This window comes from Erigeron canadensis, chromosome 5 (genome assembly GCF_010389155.1).
Source record: "Erigeron canadensis isolate Cc75 chromosome 5, C_canadensis_v1, whole genome shotgun sequence".
Classification (NCBI taxonomy): domain Eukaryota; kingdom Viridiplantae; phylum Streptophyta; class Magnoliopsida; order Asterales; family Asteraceae; genus Erigeron; species Erigeron canadensis.
In genome coordinates, this window is record NC_057765.1 from 27,116,670 (window position 1) to 27,133,087 (window position 16,418).

Genomic DNA, 16,418 nt, shown 5'->3' on the forward strand with positions numbered 1-16,418 from the left:
ATGTCAATGTATTATGTTACATATAAAAATTACGACAATGTATTTTTTATTTTATAGTGAAATAATCTAGATGTGTACCTTTCAATATTATATTTTGTATCATATAATTCATTAAGATTTCATGTAATGATGAACCATTTTGTGGATTACCTTCTGTTACATCTACTACATGCTAATTAATTTTCGTTTTATGGGTTTCCATTTTTCATTAAAATTTCTTTAATTATTGTTCATATTGTTAATGAGTTTTGCTAATCAAGTTTCCCGTGTCTAATTTAATATCTTTAGAAATACATTTTATAGACAATATTTATTGTGTTAAAAAAAATATTCTCATGTTGATGGCTAAAAGTTGTAATAATTATAAATTAAGTATTTCGGGTTAAAAAGTGTAAATTATTAATGAAAAACAGAAAAGTATAAATTAGTAAGACTTTTTTTTAACGAATATTAATATAATATAATCTTAATTATCTATATACTAAAAACTTATATGATTTGTACAAGTCATTTTGCATTAGGTACAATTCTTTTTACCTTTGTTAATTTTGCTATTTTACCCGTAAGTTTTTAACTTTTGACTTTCACCCCATTATAATATAACTATAACAATTTTTGACTTTTGACTCATTTCATTTTTATCCCTCAAAAATTTTACTTTTTAACTTTTAGCCCTTATCAAAGATTTCGTTTCAATATTTGACACTAAACTTTTGATATCTTATGTTTCTATCCAAGTAATTTCACATATTTACGTTCTATTTTTTAGACATTTGGTTATATATAACGTTTTATATTATATTATATTATATTTTTCGTCATCTTACGTTATACATGCATGTAACATTAAAAGGAAGACATTATATTACATCACCGTTGTTAGAGTGTCATTATTTGCGTTAATATAATAATTATTTTTATTCTATGTTTTTATACGCCCTATAATTTTGTATTGTTCTTATATGTTACATTATTAGTGCTATCATTTTATTTGGCTGATGGTGCTTTAGCCCATTGACATAGGCATAGTCCTCCCATGAAGTAGACCCGGGTTCGAGTTTATGGAGGGGGCAGGGTTTTTCTCTTAATTAGCGTCGTGCCTTCGGGTGGCTAGATTAAGGGGTTTTTTCTCCTACTGGGTATTGGGGGCTGGTGAGGTGGTCACCTAACACCACCGTGTTCGACTTGGGTCGTCCATTAGCCTTTCAAAAAAAAAATATATTTCTTTTGCCTTTTTATAGATTTGGGTTTGAAGATTTAACATCAATGTATTTGCATTAAACTAATACTATTATAGCTAGCCTCCCAGCAAGCAATATGGTTAGGCGGAAGACTTTCTCCTCTAAACGAGGTCCGCGCAAACACGCCGGTCTATAAACTAGTATATACTAAAAGACAACTGACCTAAACTCAATTGACCAATCACAACCTTCAATTTCTCAAAATTAATTAAATCAGCACATGTCTAAATTAATTTACACTTTTTGGATTTCCATCATCAATTTACACTTTAACCCCAATTTAAAAGAATTAATTTACACTTTTTGTTTTCTAATCACCAATTTACACTTTAACCCAATTTTAATACACTTAATTTACACTTTTTAGTTTTTCATCACCAATTTACACTTTAACCTAATTTAAAAATAATTATTTTACAATTTTTGGTTTTTCCATCACCAATTTACACTTAAAAATAATTAATTTATACTTTTGGTTTTCCATCATCAAGTTACACTTTCACCCAATTTAAAAATAATTACTTTACACTTTTTGGTTTTATTGGTAATATAAATATATAACAAAATAGTGAACCAAGATATATGCAGACACACACAAACACTCCAAAAAAATCCTACACAAACGCTCCAACCAAATAATCATTAAAACTAATCTCCTTTTGTATATGCAGTAACGATTGTCTACATAAACACAAGAAGGTACAAACTCTCAATATCTTATCTAATTGTAATCAAACTAATCGTAATGTTGTTGTTAATGGTATTTGTAGTTGGACTATAATTAGCATAATTATTGTTGTTATTAGTGATTGGAATCAAACTATATTTAGGATATACAGATTCTTCTTACATAAACGGAACCCTAAAAATAAAATCACAACACACGAAATCATCAAACCCCACGAACCAACTACTACTTTTATTGTTCTTAAGAACCATAACTAACGAAAACAGATGTAATTTTTTGCAAGATATCGATGAGAACTCGGTCAATTATGTAAAAAAGGTTAAGATATTGTTTCTCTGGAAGAGTTTGTATATAAGAAACTCTATTACACCATCCGGCCTTGATATGATTTAGAATTTAATATTTACATTTGAATATCTCAATTATTTTTTAAGTATTTATTTACATGTTAACGTATAAGTTTTTTTTTTGTTTCATATACTAATTCTTATATTAATAATGTCGTAAACCCGTGTATTTGACACAGGTCTAATATCTAGTATATTTAGATAATGATTGTAAGAAAATTTAATTTATGATTAAACCAAATGATAACATAAACGAAAGTCAGTTTGATGAAATCGAACGATGTGATTGGTTAATAAGTTATTACTTCAACTGTGTCGTATAATATAATATATTAAAATTAAGATCAGGATAAGATTAAGATCAATAAATATAAATAAAGAATTTTAATTACTTTATTTTATTACTAGTGCTCAGGTCCGTCCATTAAACGGGTAGTTTCAAGATATATAAATCTTATAATAATTGTGAAATAATAAATGTATGACCAATATCACAACTTAATAAATACAAAAGCTAAAGAAGAAACATATGAAAATTAACTCAATATAAATATTGATTCCAGTTTACCCCTTTTTTCAACTTTAGTTAAATAAAAAGGGAAACAAAAAGTGTATGTGCAATATTACAGCTTAATCAATACGAAAACTAAAGAAGAAACATATGAAAATTAACTCCATATAAATATTGATTCCAGTTTACCCTTTTTTTTCAACTTTAGTTAAATAAAAGAGAAATAAAAAGTGTAGAGTATATAATTTGAAAAACACATACAAATTTATTAACAAAGACCATCTCGAACGTTTTGATTTTCTTCGGGTTGTTCCACTCCGAAACAGTCCATACATGCACAACATGGAGTCGTAGATGATGGTTAACAAGTGTTGGCTTAAGATCTTCAAGTTGAACTAATGTGGTCTTATTTTTTTGTTGTTGAAGAAGCCATAATAAATCTATAACGGACAACAAACTAAATTAAAAGAGATAATAATAACAATAACATAAGAATTTAATGTTAAATAATAATAATAATGATTAAATATGAACAAAGTATATAAATATAAAAAACCTTTTTGGTAGTCGATCGTAGTTCTTTTTTTTTGGCCGTAGGTTTTTTCTTACGGTTGAGAATATGTGAGAGTTTCTCTAGGTGGTATATATATAGTAATAAAAAGATTTTTTTATAAGATTTTTTTTTATAGGTCGGCCATTTTATATTAAATAAATATTAAAAAATAGAGGATTAATAAGGATGAAATATTAGGATAAAGGATGAGGATTAAGGGTGTCAAGTGTACTCCCAACCTCCTTTTTAGTTATATTTTATAGATTATATTCATAGCTTTTTTTTGTCGTAGGTTTTTTTCTTAGGGTTGAGAATATGTGAGGGTTTTTTTAGGTGGTATATATATAGATAATAATAATAATAATGGTTTTTTTATAAGATTTTTTTATTAAAGGTCGACCATCTTTTTTAAATAAATATTAAAAAATAGGAGATTAATAAGTAGAGAATATTAGACTAAAGGAGAGAGATTAATGATGCCTACCCCCAATCTCTTTTTTTAGTCATATTATTATAAATAGATGATGCAATTTCAAACGGTGAAGTTTGATCTAAAAGTAAAGAGAACATTATCGAATTGTATCATCATATGATACATCAAATTTGGATTTGTATTGGGATGATTTTTTACACAATAAACAAAACTCAACAAAAATAAATACTAAACTCAATAGCTCCAAAATTAAAGAATATCGTGGCATTAGGAAGAATTGGAAGAATTGTTTTTATAAATTAATAATTAAAAAAAATGGAAAAATAAAGGATTAATTAGGATAGAGAATTAGACTCAAGGAGGGGGATTAGGGGTGCCAAATTGTATCCCAACCCCCTCTTTTAGTTATATTACTAGTGTTCAGACTCGTCCAATGGACGGTAGTCTTAAAATATATTAATCAAAACTGAATAATTGGAATTCAAATATATTAAATGTTTATATCGAAATCAACTTGGAAATTTGCTAGCTTAATAGTCAATCCATCGGTCAAAATACTCTTAAAATTTTCCGTTGATTCACCATTGACCGAACCATGTATGATAGTGCTATGCAAATATAAAAAAAAAATGGAAAAAACTGGTGGTTCTGTTAGTGTGTTTCTATGTATTTAATCCAATTTAAAAAATAAACTCCAAACAAATTAACCATAAGAATCGAATAAATATCTTTGCATACGGATACAGGAAAATTATTCAGGATAAAAAAGGAACCCAACCAAGGACATTCCAAACGTCGATCAAATGATTTTAACGGCTAATGCAAGAAAGATAGGGAAACAAATTGTTGATAAAAAAAAAAAGAGTCGAGCCAAAACCTTGCAAAGCCATCTTCTGTTGTGTTAAATCCTAAACATAACGTGGATTAAAGGGTTCTATCTAAAGAAATTATTTAAAAATGATGAATTGTTCCATCATGTTTTTTATAAGATCCGAAGTATATCTGTCATACACAAACTAAAATGATGAATTGTTCCACCATGCTAAATAATCATACTAAAACTTTCAACATACTCTCAATATGTAGCATTTTCTCCTGATAGAATAACAGCGGCTAAAAAATTACACCATTAATGAGCTAGTTTCAAAACAGATTCAAAATAATCTTAGTCGATATATTAAAATAATCATAATCTTACTCATAGCAAAATTTAAATTTTTTATCTAAAAGCTTAAAGAAAGATATAATCTTAAATCTGAAGTATACACCATTAATGAGCTACTTTCAAAACGATATCAAAATAATCAAAGTCAATATATTAAAGTAATCAGAAACCTACTCATAGCAAATTTAGACTTTATATCTAAAAGGTTATAGAAAGATATAATCGTAAATCCTAAGAGTTAATATAGGTTACAAATACAAAATTTGATATATAATATTTAGATTAGTTAAGTCATATATCACAACTTAATCAATATGAAAATTAAAGAAGAAACATACGAAAATTAATTTCATATAAATATTGATTCCAGTTTATCTTTTTTTTTCAACTTGAGTTAAATAAAAAATTTACAGTTTCTTTTATTCTAAAAGTGTAAAGTATATAATTTGAAAAATACGTACCAATTCATCAACAAAGACTACTTGAACGTTTTGATTTTCTTTGGGTTGTTCCACTCCGAAACAGTCCATACATGCACAACACGGAGTCGTAAATGATGGTTAACATGTGTTGGCTTAAGATCTTCAAGATGAACTAATGTGGTCATATTTTTTGTTATTGAAGAAAAAGCCATAACGAACCTCAAACTAAATTAAAAGAAATAATAATAACAATAACATAATAACTCAATGTTAAAAAATAATAATAATAATTAATTATGTGCAAAGTATATAAAAAGAAAAAACTTTTTGTACTTGATCGTAGCTTTTTTTTTTGTCGTATGTGAGTTATTATATAGATTACCAATAAAACCGAAAAGTGTAAATTAATTATTTTTAAATTGGGTGCAATTGTAAATTGGTGATGGAAAACTAGATGGTGTAAATTAATTATTTTGGTGATGGAAAAACAAAAAGTATAATTAATTATTTTCAAATTGGGTTAAAGTGTAAATTGGTGATGAAAAACCAATTATTTTTAAATTGGGTTAAAGTGTAAATTGGTGATGAGAAACCAAAAAGTGTAAATTAATTGTTTTAGATTGGGGTTAAAGTGTAAATCGGTGATGAAAACCAAAAAGTGTAAACTAATTTAAATTAATATTAAAAAATTAGAAGATTAATAAGGATGGAGGATTAGGCTAAAGGATGGGGATTAAAGGTGTCAAGTGTACCCCTAACCCCCTCTTTTAATTATATCATTAAAAACATTAATTATTAATGTCTACAAACTTAAATAAGGAAATAATAATAATTTAAATTTATTAAAATAAAATTAAATCTAAAAAAGTTAAATTCGGTATATGTCATCAGCATTTAATCTAATGGCTCTAATTAAAAGTTAAACTCTATAACTCTATCTAAGGATTCATACTTCTCCAATTATGAATTAAAATTTATCTTTTATATATATTTAGAGATATATATAAAAGAGAAACCTTAAATCAAAAATAGAGAAATTTGGACCCTTGGATGAAGTTTAACCTTTAATTAGAACCATTAGATCAAAACGCTGATGTCATATACCTTTTTTAACTTTTTAGATTTAATTTTAATTTAATAAATTTAAATAATCATTATTTCCTTGTATAAAATTGTAGACAAAATAATTATTGTTATTTAATGATATAATTATGAAAACTAATATTTATTACTTTTTACATCATTTTTAAAATTTCATGTTTTAATGTAATACGTTTTTTTTAAATTATAACTTTTAGAATTTTTATCATATGACGTAATAAATAAATTTTGGTTATCAACATTTAGTTTTACGTCATTAGTATCTTATTATATTTAATTCAACGTTTTGAAAACCAAACAGATGCCAAACCGACCTTTTTACCATTTCACTGTTCGGTACGTTCGGATCAGTCGAGTCAGATTAAAAAACAGGATAATATAATATAATACACACACACACACACACACACTAGATTACGCCGGTGACGAATTTTATGTTAATCTCTATCTCTACTCCCTTATAAAGCAAAATGTCTCTTTTTAATTTTAGTAATTTCTGTCTTTGAATTACCAGAATTGCCCTTGACATTTATTTTAGTTATTAACACTTTAAGCCCTTATCTTTTAAATATTCCACTATCACATTTACATCAACCTACACCGTTTGAGACTTGACACCGCCACCACCAGAAATAATACCGTCACCAACAATACTAGACCGTCGTGCCCACTACCGCCGCCACATTGTGCGAATACCATGCTCATAAATAACTAACAAAACATATACGAAATTTATAGTAAACTATCAGATTTATAGATCAAAAGAATATTGTATGAAAATCGCAAATATATTATGAATAGATTAGCACAATATACGATGTATAGATTGATAATTAAATTGCTTAATAATTTTAGTGGATAACTAAATTATTCAAAGAAAACGTTAAAACACAAACACAATAACAATGCAGACATATTCGGATGCGTGAAAGACATCCAAACAAAACGGAAACCTTAGATAACGAGATCTTTAACGAAGACGTTTTCATTTTTCAATGGTGTGATCACTTTAAACCGGAATTTTAACGACCACCAATTTAACTTTAAGTTTTTTAGTGGTTCAATTACTATCGGCATAAATATTTGTCAACTTATGATATTATATAAATTTAACATGTCATTGATTATATATGTTTCCCACGTATTACGCGGATAATAATCTAGTTATAGATAATATTACATATACGTGTCATTGCAAGCAAATGTCACATGTCAGCTAAAAAATACTTCAATTTTAATTTATTGAAAGATAATCTGAGAAATTAGACATCGAAGGGTAAAACGGAAAAAAAATATAGTAGCGGGAATTAAAACGCCTAAATTCTTTCATAGATAATAAACAGCTCAGTTTTCCCTCCCATGATTTCAAAATCAACCAAAATTTCCTCTTTTTTTTTTTTCTCAACTTCTCTCTAATATAATCATAAGCAAGGTCCTTTACAAAAGGCATATGCATTTTCATACCATTTGAGGAACATGCTTTGGTGCTGAACACATTTGTGAGCAGGGCTTGAGTGATGTTTCCCATAGGATGGCTTATGTAATTGTACTTTGCACAATACATATGTCATAATACAACGCGGCCATGGAATATATGTCATAACACTAGGATCGGTAAAACAAATTACTGTATACATGAACGCAGATTCAGCATAGCAAAATACTTGACAGAACACATCAAGGAAAGAAAGGTAGGGGTCGTCATCAGATTCAGCGGAACATAGCCTAACAAGTTCATAATATATGTATAATGAATGAGGAATTTTATACAATTTCAGGCTTCCAAAATCCAAATTATAAGTATATAATATCTACAAAAACACCATTATAGTTCTAGCTTTACAGACCTGGCCCGAGCAATCACAAACAAATAGTTCTCACATATACACATTATCTAATTCTATCATCTTTACTTTAAAACGAATATCATCACCATCACCTATTATGTACACATTGAACCTAATAATGACATTGCACCCTTCATCACTGGGACGGTTTCCACTGCAGACAAACGCAATCGAGTACATTCACACGAGAGCTTTTGCAATGAGTCATGACATCCCACTTCCTGATACTGTCAATTCCTTGGGGGTGCTGTTCTGTTGCTATGAATTTGTCTTGCTTCTTGCTAAATGGGCTGCAAGTTTCACACTTGATGGGATTGGAGACCCTTTTACGTGAATTAACGTGGCTGAGGCCGATTTGACCCTAAGTATTTATCCATTGAATCTTTCTTGTGCTCGGGATCAAGGCTGCAAATTTCAGCCACTGTTAATATATATATTTCCATTTTACTTTTCTTTACAAATAAGGTAAGGATTATAGTCAAAGGTGGTTTTATTGGTGCATTACTTATGAATGGGTTTATTTAGGTTCTGTTCCATTCCATCTCATATGGGACAAGTCATAATATTTAGTTGGATAAAGAACGAGTCAATATTTGAAAGTCAGCAATAGCCTTTTATCTATGGGACCTAAATCATTTTTAATAGAAGATTTTGAGCAACTGAAATAATATAGTCTGTGTAAGCAAACTAAACGCATTAATTATGTGTATCAGTGTATGATCATAAAATGGACAAAACATATGGTAGGTCTATGTCTACCCTAACTAGCCCGACCCTTACTAAAAATGGCCTGTTACCCAACCTGATCAACCCACCTGCTCGCTACCTCTAACTATTGCTAGAATGTGAACGCGGACATATAAAGAAAGACACCAACCTATTTCTGACGCCAATAAGCGCAGAGTGCACTGCACGTGCAGCAGCAGAAGCGGGTGCTATAGCTGCTCCAGGTGCCGCCTGAACAGCTGTATATAAGGCGGACCCTACACCAGCCCCGCGCTGGTACTTTTTCAGGGGAGTTTGTACTAAAGCGGATGCGGATTTTCCAAAACCATCAGTGATGGTCTCAAAAGCCTATCAAGTTGATATTCGTGTTAATTTTTTTTTCCCTTGAGTGAGGCAGAAATAAACGAGAAAGGTATACGGTTGGAGATGCAAATGTATATTTATTCTTGATACCTGCTGTATTCCTTGGCGAGCATCTTTAGGTTGACCTGGTCTGGCATTAGAACTCCCTCTGTTTTGTAAAGGCGAGGTCGGTGGACTGGTTGAAATAATGTCTTCTGCTTGAAGGAGGATAGCATGGGCCCCAGCTGTAATATGTGCTCCAAGTCCAATAGCCTCAAGTGAGACACTCCTCAAGAATGCAATTGTACCTAGAAACAATATAGCTAATATGTGTGCTTCCTGATGTTTCAAAAAAATAATAATACAAGATAGCTTGATGAACATATTACCTCTTTGCATACCCTTCACTATTTTGCGATCTTTCTTGTAGTTCTTCACAGGTAGCGACACTAACTTTGCAGCACTAGATCCAACGGCAACCAGTGATCGAATGGGAGGAAGACCTTTCAGTAATTTATGAATCTGTAAAATGTACAACCTTAAAAATGTATTCATCTATTACGGTATTTAATTTAAAGTACAAAACTAATGCCAATCAAACCTGGTTCTGAGAAATATCTTCCAACCACTCGCCAATTATTGTCTCACATACACTACTCCAACCATAAACACCGACAGCTTGAACATGTTTCAGTTTTAGCTCTACCCCCTGAGAAAAAATAATAGCATGGTTATTGGTTTAAACAAATTTAACAACACATGAAAATTTGGATATTCCTATTGACATACAGATCCCATTTTAGCAATGGAATTAATTTTACCTTCCACTGAAAAAGATTAACAAGCTCAGCATATTTCCCGTGGCCTAATGCAGCTACGTCAACACGAGAAGGAATGTAGTCAACCCGAACAACAAAAGATGATATGCTGAACTTCTGAAACAAAGATATAACTAAGTATGAGAAGATAACAAGCTAGAACTTTAATCATAAAGAATAAGATATATAGATAAAACTTGCCTGAAAATAGGGAAGTAACGCCTCCTCTATTATCCTACAACCTCCTAGGCTGGTGTAGCTCTTTTGTGGTAACTCCAATTCAATAATATCCTGAACATGATCAGGAGACATATTTTTTCCTCCAAAAAAGCTGATCAGGAATTCAAGTTGGCTTTGATGAAGATGCAAACGCATAGGAAGTATTGCAACTTTTAGCCTGAAACACTCAACATTAGACGGAGCACAAACACAACAATCTAACAGCAATAGATAGAACGACATGAAGAGAAAAATAGAACTCTAAAATCTTACCGGTATTCCTCCAGAGGAGTTGAGGGATGCGGTCTAACGGATTCTAAATCTAGCTTGAATGCTTTAGAACGGGATTCTCTAGGACGATCTTTTGATTGATAACAACCAAGAACCTATCCCAAAAGAAAACCATAAATAAGCCACTTATAGCAGATGCTAAAAAAAATATATAAACCAAAAGAAAACAAGATTTTTTCAGATGGCTGGAAAGTACCTGTATCCAGGGTGCACCCTTGCTGACATCATTGATAGAAAAATCCTGAATTGACACCGAAAGTTTAGACACATATGTTTCACCATCAGGGAATATGTCACACAGGAGACCCATCTTCAACAGTGCGAATTCTAAACAAACAGCTTTATCCCTTGTATACTGCCAGTCAGAACCTGCATACAGTGTCCACCTTACATTAAGATTTTTCAGAACCACACAACCCTTAACATTCACATTCCCCGTCTGTGTGACAGAAGGCTTGGTTCCAATGACTTGTCTGGAATCGGTTTTTTCCGCAATACCCAAAACATGGTCTTCTACAATATTTAACAGTGAATCGCCATACCATCCATTTTCAACTTGAGCCCCCACCTCCTTTGGAGTTGCTGATTTGGTGCTCTGTGGTCGATAGTTTGAAGAGGATTCAGGTAGAAGGCGCATGTCAGATAAGAAGTAGCCGTCTATGAGCTCGGGCAAGGTAGCATGTGAGCACGATGTTTCATTGTCTTCCAACCCAAAAAACGGACCGGACACACGTTCATGATGAGCATCTAAGTTGAATGCTCCTTCAGAAATTTCGTCCATCAAGTTGGCTGTATAAATGTCCCCGTTTGTATCTGAATTAGACGAAGTTGAATAATTGCTTGAGCTTCGGCTTTTGTAACCTTCTAGTGCCACCTGGATATTATCCCACCGACTCTGTAAATGCACAATTGCTTCTTCAAAATCAGGGGCATATATTTGCTGAATCTGAGCTGCAAGACGAGCGAGTCCAAAGGTGGTATCTTGGCAAGTATCCAGCACAACGTGGGATTCAGAGCATTCTAATTCCCATTCGTGGCCGTTCTTGCAATTCATTCTTAAGACCGCTTCAACATGTGTTTCTTCTGCAACTTTAACATACCCAATCTGTCGTAGATTTTGATCACTGTAAGATCCATGAAGATTCCTGAGCCCAAACTCTTCACAAAGCAATACTCCCAAATCATGAGCTTTGATTTCATAATCGTTCTCTACACAATTAGCTGATGAAAACTTTGAGAGTTTCAAACCAGATGCTGCTAGAAGACCAGCAACACACTGTTCTTGAGAAGAACCTGGTTCGGCTTCCGCATTACTTGAGTAAGGTTCATAACTCAAAGCAATATCAATCAAGTTAAGCACAAACGAAGAGTCTTCTTTTTCTAAAACATCATCATTTACTTGGTTACTTTCACTTGAAATATGACTGAAAAATGATATAATTGTATCGAACCAATCTAAACGCCCACCTACTGCAACGACAGTGGCACACCTAATATTTATTGATACTTGACTTACAATATTCTCTGGGTCCCACATGTGTATGATATCAGACCCGGGAAACCTAGAAGAAAGTACATTTGAGCCTTCACCATTCCCGCGTCCCCTGGTGGAGTTATCACAAGATATAAGAACAAACTCATCATCAGGAACACCTGTAGTGGAACCGCGTAGATTTCCCTCACCATGGCCTACCCAGAGAAAACTGGCATCCAGGCTTCCACCAGTATTTGATACAGTTAACAACTCAAATTTGGTAACTTTTAATTTCAATTTACCCCAAGAGCCAGGAAGCTCATTCTGGATCGACCCTTTGATGTTTTCCGCTGGTGCTACACAAACAGAAACCTCCACATAATCACATTCTAATAGGATAGATGACTGAGATGACGAGGGATGTTTTTCAGAAGCTATGCATGACAACCAATCAGTCATATGATGTAAATGATCATGTAAGGTTTGATATAACGAACTGTCCAGATCGATAGTAGTAGGGGCAACATGGACATGAAGGAAGAATGAAGAGGTTGAAACCAACTCCTCTCGTGTTCGAGAATTGAAATCTTCCATATCTTTAGTGGTAGTTACATATGCAAACCCGTGGCCTTTCCCTGTAGATTTATTCCGGCCGGTGTTATGATCTGAATTAGCAAGAATCTTCACTCTCTTTGTGATCCAAGGACCCGTAACAGCATTATCCTGCCACAACATACTTATAACAGATGGATGGCCCTCTTTATCAGATGCAGACAAGACACGTTCTGCATAACATTTGAGCTGATAATCTGATTCAACAAAGTAGACCACAATGTTACCCACACTTAAATGCAACGACCGTGAGGTTGTCACACGAAATCTCTGACTTGACTGAACCCGCCTGTCTCTTAAAGTAGATGGAGAAGAAAGATCAATAACAATAAACTGATTCCAGGATAAGTAGCTCTTACAATCTTGACTTTTCTCACAAGGAAAACAAAAAACAATTCTTGCATCGAGAAGCGAAATATTGCATCTCAGAGTTTCCTTATGTGAAGTCATAAATTGAGGACTCGGACCCTTTGCAACGATGTCTTTTAAACCATATATTTTAAGGGAGTTCTCGATATCTTTCATAAGATCCAACACTGTGCTTATCAAATCAAGATTCACCCAGAAAATTAAAGATGGCAGATTCAAAGAAAAGGATCTGGGGCCTGTAACAGAAGGCACAGTGTATTGGCATCGTGTAACGGCATAAGTTTTGAGCAGCAAGACTTTGACCACATCATCCCTATAGATGTGATCCCTATAGTATCTCGAACGGCCAGCCAGTGGCGTCAAAGGAGGGCAAGCCTTTTCAACTGCAGCTTGCTTCTTTCTAATCAACAAACTCTGATCATTCGCACTTTGATTTTGAGATGGTAGACTGAAATAATCAGACACCTCAATATGTTTGACTGTTGCTTCAAAGTTTGATTCTTGAGGGCAGACCTGTGGACCTTATCAAATTTTAAACTTAGTTTAAAGGAAACTCTATTTGAAAATAAAATCCTACATGCACAATTATTACCTGCAAAAGCAGCTGCATGTCACGAAAATCTGCGTTTATATAATGGACATATGAAGCCTCATCTTGCTTGTCTTCATCCACAAAGGAAAATAGGATTACAATCTGTGTAATTGTTGCCTTGAGACTTGTTTCAACATGTTTCTGTTCTGCATCATAAATGACAAAAAGAATCACAAATATGCATATATGTAATCATATGCATAGAATTAACATGCCTTTTAAATGTCACAAACGGTAAAGACATACCAGGTGGAATATTAAGAGATCCTGAAGCAAGGTTGGATGCAGCAGTTATTGCACTAAACACAGAGCATGTCCAGTTCCACATCCCACTATTCCCCAATGCAGATTGTGAAGCTCTTAATTCATCAAAACACTCAAAGAATTGATCGACACTAAAAAAAGAGAGATACCATCTATACATCAGCAAAACTTACACATATCACATAATATTGTAAAAATATCAGTACGGAAGTATAAAAACCTGGCCCCAAATTCTGATTCTTCAGTTTTTAGTTCCTGGTTGCTGGTGATGGGTGATGCCATCCAGTCTGATATTAGATGTGAACTACGTAACAAAGCATCCAAGACCGAATCACTTCCAGCTGAAGAATGTGATTCAGGTGAAAATGCTACAGGTTTCTGAGAATAAAGACCAAAAGAACTTGAAGTTGATGAATAACCATGGGATGATGATACACTGTGGTATACAGATTCACTTGCTTTACTATGCATATAACTATTGCGGTCTTTGTTAAGTTCCTCAAAAACATGCATAAAATACATGAAATTTTTCAATGAGCTAGGTTGGAATCTTATTTCTAAAGGATCGACATATACATCAGCATCAAGTTTTCTGATATCTAGAGAGCCATTTTTCCATGGTATACTCAGCTTTATGGTACCCGAAAATCCACCTTTTTCTCCTGTAATGACTGGTGTAGTCGCATTGACTGAACAACATCCTGAAAACATTTCACCCCAAGTTTCTCCATCACCATCTAACCGAAGAAACTCAAGTATTGCTCCATCAAACTTCACAAAATTAGTCAACCTACTCAGCCCAAGAAAACCATCAACCGCCCCTTCACTATTAAGGTTAACATCTTCAGAAACTCCCGTACCACATTCCACTTCACCAAATCTCACAACCAACGTCCTGCAGTCCCCTTTTCCCTCCATATCTTCTGCAGACGGATCAAGAGCAACTATTAACTTTTTGATTCTCACATGGAAACTTGTAAGCAACCATTTAACCATCTTGGCAATAGTTTTCACTCCTTCATGAATATCCACAGAAGCGCCCGTTATAGTACTGTTACCCATTTCATTTTCATGTGCCATAAAGTCATAACTATTATACGTATTCCCATCTTGACCTGAAATAGAAGCTTCAGTTGCAAATCGACCACTTTCTTTTCGACCAAGGGCAAGTACAACCTCGAGTTCTTCCAACTCAATTTCACAGTTTCTATTCTTCCATGGAAGTCTAACGGTTAAAGACCCAATCGACCCTTCTTTCACAACCAAGATAGCTTCTTCACCAAACTGAAAACAGAGGAGTAATTCCATATACATCAAATCCTCCATGTTGTCGTCTAATTATAAGTAACGATTAATGCACTATATGTTCATCAATCTCTTTCAAAAAATCCACCTAGGTCATTATATAATACTATAATCTTTTAATACAAGATATTTGTACTAAACTACTAATGTATAACTTTAAATTTGATAACCCTAACATTTATACATAATCACTTACTCCCTTCCGAAAACTGGCAACCTGATACTACCCTGTTACCCTACCTTTAGAAAACGGATTAATGCACTATGTGATCAACATGCTCGCTCTTTCAAACAATTCACCTATATCATTGTACTATTTTAACTTCTTTTTTTTAAACTTGCCACATAGATAAATAGTTAGCACATCATCAACTTATCAACATTTAACTCGAGAATCCGGTTACAAACAACTTTAGTGACACAATTTTTTCAGAATGCAACAATCCTTTTTAAAATACAATGACCCGAGAGATGATCAACCCTTTAATCAACTAATCCAAATTTCGAAACTAAGGCAATTACAATAAAATTTCGATACCCGACCCGTGATTAGTCCCCACCGACTGGACTTGTCGTAAAACTATGGTTAAAGAGACATGGGTCCGGAACTTGAACCCTGAAACTCGAATTCTACGCTACTACGGGTCTATTTAAACTACAACAAATTTCTAAACTTTATAGCAAACATCAAACTAACCCTGAATCTATAACCACAAGAAAAACATGCAATCCAAAAATTAATTAAGAAAGACTAAAGAGAATACAAACCTTTTGATTAATAAAATCAACATTAAGTGCTAAATCAGAAAGCTGAATTATGCCACTACTTAATTGAACATCAAGCTGATTAACATCAATATCCCCCAATATAATTTGCCCTAATTTTTTCTTCAATAAAAACTTGCAAATCTTTTTTACAGCCAATCTTGAAAACATGGCCTCTGCAGATTTTGCAAAATTCCAAGAAAACATTTTTTTTTTTATTGAGATTCGAATTGGGATTTTAATTTTAGGGCAAAATTAAGGGTTTTTGGATTGTGGGTATTAATAAAGATTGAAACTTTGGCGTCCATAAAAGAAAGAAAGAAAGAAAGATTG

The 16,418-nt window shown here is 32.7% G+C and overlaps 1 protein-coding gene across 2 annotated transcripts; it reads right to left on the reverse strand.

The window, feature by feature from the left end:
• Positions 1-8,241: 8,241 nt before the first annotated feature.
• Positions 8,242-16,418, reverse strand: LOC122599079 (autophagy-related protein 2). 2 transcript variants are annotated; one of them, XM_043771534.1, is made up of 13 exons: positions 16,089-16,410; positions 14,236-15,299; positions 13,998-14,146; positions 13,752-13,897; positions 10,901-13,672; positions 10,687-10,799; positions 10,396-10,591; positions 10,198-10,311; positions 9,978-10,085; positions 9,766-9,898; positions 9,488-9,684; positions 9,186-9,382; positions 8,242-8,713 (listed from the first exon to the last, which is right to left on the reverse strand). In XM_043771534.1, the coding sequence occupies exons 1-13, from the start codon at positions 16,290-16,292 to the stop codon at positions 8,644-8,646; spliced, it is 5,463 nt and encodes a 1,820-aa protein (XP_043627469.1). In that variant the 5' UTR covers positions 16,293-16,410; the 3' UTR covers positions 8,242-8,643. The 2 variants fall into 2 exon arrangements, with proteins under 2 accessions (XP_043627469.1, XP_043627470.1); XM_043771535.1 differs by lacking the exon at positions 9,186-9,382 and having other exon boundaries at positions 8,628-8,713; positions 16,089-16,418.

Excerpts from the sequence above, each read along its gene's own strand:
- LOC122599079 (XM_043771534.1), bottom strand. The coding sequence starts at position 16,292 with ATGTTTTCTTGGAATTTTGCAAAATCTGCAGAGGCCATGTTTTCAAGA. Across the intron at positions 13,898-13,997 it reads ATCTCTTAATATTCCACCTG|AACAGAAACATGTTGAAACA; the intron begins GTATGTCTTTAC and ends TTTATGATGCAG. Across the intron at positions 9,383-9,487 it reads CTCGCCAAGGAATACAGCAG|GCTTTTGAGACCATCACTGA; the intron begins GTATCAAGAATA and ends TCAACTTGATAG.